General features: G+C 30.8%; 1 protein-coding gene across 1 annotated transcript; it reads right to left on the bottom strand.

Moving 5' to 3' along the window:
* Positions 1 to 3,660: 3,660 nt before the first annotated feature.
* On the bottom strand, positions 3,661 to 4,377 carry LOC133825492 (uncharacterized). The gene is made up of 2 exons (XM_062258423.1): positions 4,194 to 4,377; positions 3,661 to 4,097 (listed from the first exon to the last, which is right to left on the bottom strand). Exons 1-2 carry the CDS (start codon positions 4,375 to 4,377, stop codon positions 3,661 to 3,663), a joined length of 621 nt encoding a protein of 206 aa, XP_062114407.1.
* Positions 4,378 to 5,698: the final 1,321 nt, after the last annotated feature.

The raw sequence follows: 5,698 nt of genomic DNA, 5'->3' as shown, positions 1-5,698 counted from the left end.
AGTTTAATTAAATTTTATTTAAGTTATAAAATGATTTTATTATATTTAAATAATTATTATTATAAAATATCTAAAAAATATCCTACTTTAATTTGTTTAATTATTTATTATTTTTAAATAATTATCATATAAAAAATCTAAAAAAATAACTTATTTTAATTTGTTTAATCATTTATTATTTTTAAATAATTATCATGGTAAAATATCTCAAAAATATCAATTTTTAATTACTTATTATATTTTATTTAAGTTTAAGTGTTTACAAACTACCGTTAAATATAAGAATATTCTGTTAAATATAAAAATATTCCGTTAAAGTTAACATTAAAAAAATAAAAAAACCGTTAAAACAAAAAATTTCCGTTATCTACACCCTTATTATTATATAGAAGATATAAATATATATATATATTTGGTTCTTTGTTATTAACTTTTTTTTTACAGGATCATTGTGGTGCTATTAATTATTTCAAGGTTTTATTTATAGTAGTATGGGGGAAAGCTTAGAAAGCAAATTAGGTAAAGAAAATTCTAATAATTTGAATTTATTCTCTGAAAATAGTTACACAATTTTTTTTTTTTGGAAACCTGACTTAGTAGATTCATTACTTCCTACTTTAATTAGATAAGCTTGTATGTAACTATAAATATATGAGATATGTATAAGCAAAGAAGCATGTATTATTTTTATTTTTTATGTTTAAGTATTGACTAAATAACCAAATGAGATGGTAGTTTCAATTATCTATTTTTTGTATTTGTTATTAATAATTGTATTTTATTGTTATCATTGTTTTAATGCATTTTTAACACGTTAATTAGTAATTTAAGATGTTGTTATGATAGTTATTTAAATTTATAGCAAAAATCAATAAATTTGATTGAAATGTATAATAATAATATTACATACCGATAGGATATCCTAAGAAAACACAAGTAATTGCTCTAGGAGAAAACTTTGTTCTAGAGGTAGATAAGGTAGAAGCATAGGCTAAACAACCAAAAGCTTTCAGATGCTCATAGCTAAGGACTTTAGAATATAAAGCCTCAAATGGACTCTTATGTTTCAGATTAGGACTAGGAATCTAGTTAATGAGATATGCAACAGTAGAGATACATTCACCCCAATAGCACAGAGGAACATAAGACTGAAACAGAAGTGCTCCTGCCACATTCAGCAAGTGCTGGTGCTTTCGTTCAACAACATAATTCTGTTGTGGCCTTTGACGCAGGAATGATAATGAATAATGCCAAGAGTTTGAAACAACTCTGGGATCTATAACTCTTTGGCATTATCAGATCGAATGCCTTTAATTTGAACACCAAACTGAGTTTTAATGAGTTGAAGAAAAGCTGGAATGACAGTTTGTGCTTCAGATTTTTGTTTAATAAGATTGACCCAAGTAAATCTAGAACAGTCATCTACATTGGTGATGAAATACTTATAACCTTTTGTGGTGAAAGTATTGAAGGGCCCCCATATATCAATATGAATAAGATCAAAACATTTGGCAGCAATATGATTTAAAGAAATGAAAGGCAATTTCTTTTATTTAGCATAATGACAAACAGTAAAATGAAAGTGTGGACAAGAATAATGTCTGAATTGTAAACTTTTATTCAAAGGGTGTTCTTTTATACAAGAGGGGTGGCCTAATCGATAGTGCCATACAATTTCACTACTGATTTTAGAATAAAAAAAAGAAAGAGAAAATGGAGGCAGAATTGGGAATGGTATTTGAGGTACAAGAAGTATTCAAGTAATATAATTTCCCTAATCGGTCAGCCGTCCCAATCTACTGTGTCTTCATATGATCCTGAATGATGCAAGAATCAGGAAAAAATGAAAAGAGCAAGAGGCAGATTGAATTAGTGAACTTACTGTTAGGAAAAATTGTTTTGCCTCAATGGAAATTGATAATAATATTACAACTCTATGCAATATATTACAAATATATAATGATTGATTGAATAAGATTACAACTCTATAACTGAAAATACAAATAAACTAAAGAACAAGAAGAAGAGAAGAAGAATAGAATGGTGAAAATACAACTCAAAGCAAAATATTATAAGTAAAGTAAAATGTTTGAAATAAAGAAAAGAAGATTACAACTCAAAACAAGAAACACAAATAAACAAAAGAGAAGAATATGAAGATGAAGAGAAATAGAATAGAGAGAAAGAACAAACAAACTAAAATAGAAGCAACTCTCACTCACACTACCAAAGTGAAGAGTGTTGGGGATCACCAACTTGAATAAGGTTTAAAACTTTTGTCCAAAAGCTTATTTCCCCCTAACTCAAGTACTAAGGGATCTCTCACAGATTATAGAAAACGCTTTTTGGAATTATCAAGCCTCAAGGTGTTTCCAGCCAAGTACTCTAATGGATAGAAATGTTGTGTCTTTCAAGTGAGCTATAGGCTCCTATTTATAGAGTTTAGAGACACCCTTTGAATTTCAAATTCCACCAACCTCCATGGCTGTTACCAATGTTTAATTGGATTAATATGGAATTAAAAATGAGATTTGGGAGTTATTTGGGTTTTTTGAGTCGTTCAACAAAGATTGAAAAAACTGAAAAATTGGTCAATTTTGGCCTGTGGCCGCGGCCAGAGACATTAGTGGCCGCGGCCACCGACCAATTTCAGCACAAAAAAATGTGCTGTTTTTCCAAACGGTTCCAAACCCTCCCAAATGATTTTGTAACTCCCAAAACACATTATTGGGGTTAAAATCATATCTCTAACAGCCATATCACATATGGCTTTATGAAATTCATCTCAATATTGTGTAACAACAAATTTACACAATAAATGGTAATATTTGGAAGTTACAAATTTGTAACACCAAATATGTTACATTATTTGGATATATCTTATATATCTAAATATTGTAACTCTCTATTATATGTTACAATATGTGACACACTTTGTCACATTTATTTAATCTAAAACATTATATTATAATATAATATAATGTAATATTATATTATATTATAATATAATATAACACTTACAGAAAGCAAATTGTAATGAAAATCAGGAACACAAAGCACATTTTGTAATACGATATGGGGTGAAACATGGATGGTGCCAATACAAGTAATTTTGGCACTAGCTCCATTAGGTGAAACATGATGTGTAGCTTATGTATCAATGATCCATCTATGCTTGGGAACAGAAAAGGTCTTACCAGAGAAATGAGACACAAGTGGGGGATCAGAATTGGATGATGTGGATGAAGCTAGGAATGACTTGTGACCTTTCTGTCCAAGCAAGTCCATCAATCTTTGACATTGAGTAGTCAAGGTTGAGATCAGCTCCTGATCAGTGGGCAATGTGGGTCTAGAAATATCCATTCCTCCAGAGAAATTTGCAGTGGGCTTATGGAGAGGGTTACCAGGATGACCATGTTGTTTGCTGGGGAATCTGCCATGAAATTTGTGTCCAGGAGGATATCCATGTATCTCATAACACTTGGCCATAGTATGTCCAGACATGCCACAATGAGTGCAAGAGAGGCGAGGTATGTTATATTGAGTAGTTCCAGCAAATTTCCCATGGGTAGATGAGCCTTGAGAATCTGAATAAGGCCTTGGGACTTCAGTATGAGTGCTAAGGATTCCCCTTTGTCTCTCTTCTTGGATAATCAAGGCTTAAGCCTTGTTAAAGCTAGGTAATGGATCTTGTAAGAGAATTTGAGATCTGGCATTAGTATAAGATTCAATCAAGCCCACCATAAATTCAAGAACCCGATCTCCTTCTTGATAAGCCAAAAGAGTCTTCATTTCCCCACAAGTACAAACAGGTGTAGGTCTATATTCTTGAATTTGATCCCATAAAGCCTTTTTGCGAGTATAGTATGTTGTAACATCATTTGATCCTTGAGTAAGGATTTGCATACACCGTTTTGCTTCAAAGATTCTTGGAGCATTCTTTTGATGAAATCGTTCTTGGAGCTCATCCCAAATGGCAGAAGCAGACTCCATGTACATAATACTGTCAGCAATATCAGGTGTGATAGCATGTAACATCCAAGAAATGACAAGGCTATTACACCGATTCCACATGTCAAAGTCGTCATCGTCTTCATCTGGTTGAGGAAGTTTGCCATTGACAAACTATACTTTGTTTCTTGCAAGTAGTGCGACCATCATAGACCGTCTCCAAGAACTATAATTGTTGCTGCCTGTAAGAATTTTTGGAACCAGATTAGCGCCAGGATGATCACCAGTGGATAGATAGTAAGGGCTCCTAGGATCATCATTGTGAGAATGGGAATGATCATCAAGAACAGAAAATTGATTGGAATCTTCATTCGAATTGGATCGATTAGCATTCTTTCGTGTCTGAACTCCTCCATTATGAGCCATGGCAGCAAAAACACAAAGAAACAGAGGAAAAAAATGGACAAACAACAAAGAACTCAGGATTCACTGGTCTCTGATACCATATTAGTTAAGAAAACAAATATAAGAATTGTAAAATTGTATTCTTATTGATAAATCAAAAAACTATTACAATGTATGAGTATTTATAGAGCACTTAAGCTCAAGAACTAATTCAGTTTCCAATTAGTTACCAAACCAGCTCACTCAGTTACAAACTCCTAGACCAACCACCTCAACTAACAACTTAACAGATTTCTAACTAATCTCAATTCTAACAACACAACAATACATTTGAAAAATATCAGTTAAAACTTACCATAGTAGAGTTTTGGCTGTGTTTATCGACCCATGAAGATTTTAAATAGCTGTTTTGGTTGTACAAGCCAATTGGTGTTGTTGGGTAGTGAGCAATTCTGGAGCAATTTGAAGAAATATAAGAGGGTTTGATTGGTCTTTTGGTGTTAAGGTTAGTTGAGGCCTTGAGATTATTAGGAGGGATTATATTTGGGTTTTTAGTTCTAAGCGAAAAACCAGAAACTGGAGATAGCTCCATATCTAATCAACTAGTGAAAGTGAAAGAAAAAAAAAAACACAAATGCATAACTTGGAAGAAAATGGTTCAAGAGAGCTTCCAATTAATAAAATGAAAGCTTCGCATAGTTCTAGTGTAATATGTTATGCCGTATTGTATAAATATATATTTTCCTTACTGTGTTGGAGCACACCCCAGTTTTTTTATTATATACTTTTTAAGTGGAGCATTTGGTTGCTACATTTATTTATTTTTAAGATGTAGCACGTGGTTTTATTATTTCTTTTTTGTTTTGCCCAGTTGGAGCACTATGAATTGATCTACAGATTAAAAATTATTGTCGTACTTTGATAAATAATAATATACAATTTGTTTTGAATAAGATTTTTTTTATTGTTTTGTTTTTAATTTTCAAAATCTTTACATATTATTTATTATATTAATCAATTATCAAATAGTTTATTGATATTAAAATATGTTTGGATAAGTACCTTTTATCTAATATCTCTCGAGGTATGTCAAATTAGTTATGCATTGTTAAATTAATATAATTTACTCTAGAAAATACTTGCTCCAATAGGATACCAAAAAATTATGTCAAATTTGACACATACCAAAATTTTATTATTTACTTTTATGTCGTTTTTATTATATTAGTATTATTTTTATCTATCAACATTAAATGCTACATTTGTTGTCTTATTATTTTATTATTATATTACTATCAACAATAACATATAAAGAAAAATTATTAATTTTTGCATGAGCTTT

The sequence above is a fragment of the Humulus lupulus genome, chromosome 3 (genome assembly GCF_963169125.1).
Source record: "Humulus lupulus chromosome 3, drHumLupu1.1, whole genome shotgun sequence".
NCBI classification, from domain to species: Eukaryota; Viridiplantae; Streptophyta; class Magnoliopsida; order Rosales; family Cannabaceae; genus Humulus; species Humulus lupulus.
Note: the sequence above shows the minus strand (reverse complement) of the source record. Positions and strands in the feature narration are given on the sequence as shown.

Bases quoted from the DNA above. Each gene is read 5' to 3' on its own strand.
- LOC133825492 (XM_062258423.1), bottom strand. From the start codon at position 4,377: ATGGCTCATAATGGAGGAGTTCAGACACGAAAGAATGCTAATCGATCC. The intron at 4,098-4,193 runs GCAGCAACAATT...TTCCTCAACCAG, and splicing joins GGTTCCAAAAATTCTTACAG to ATGAAGACGATGACGACTTT.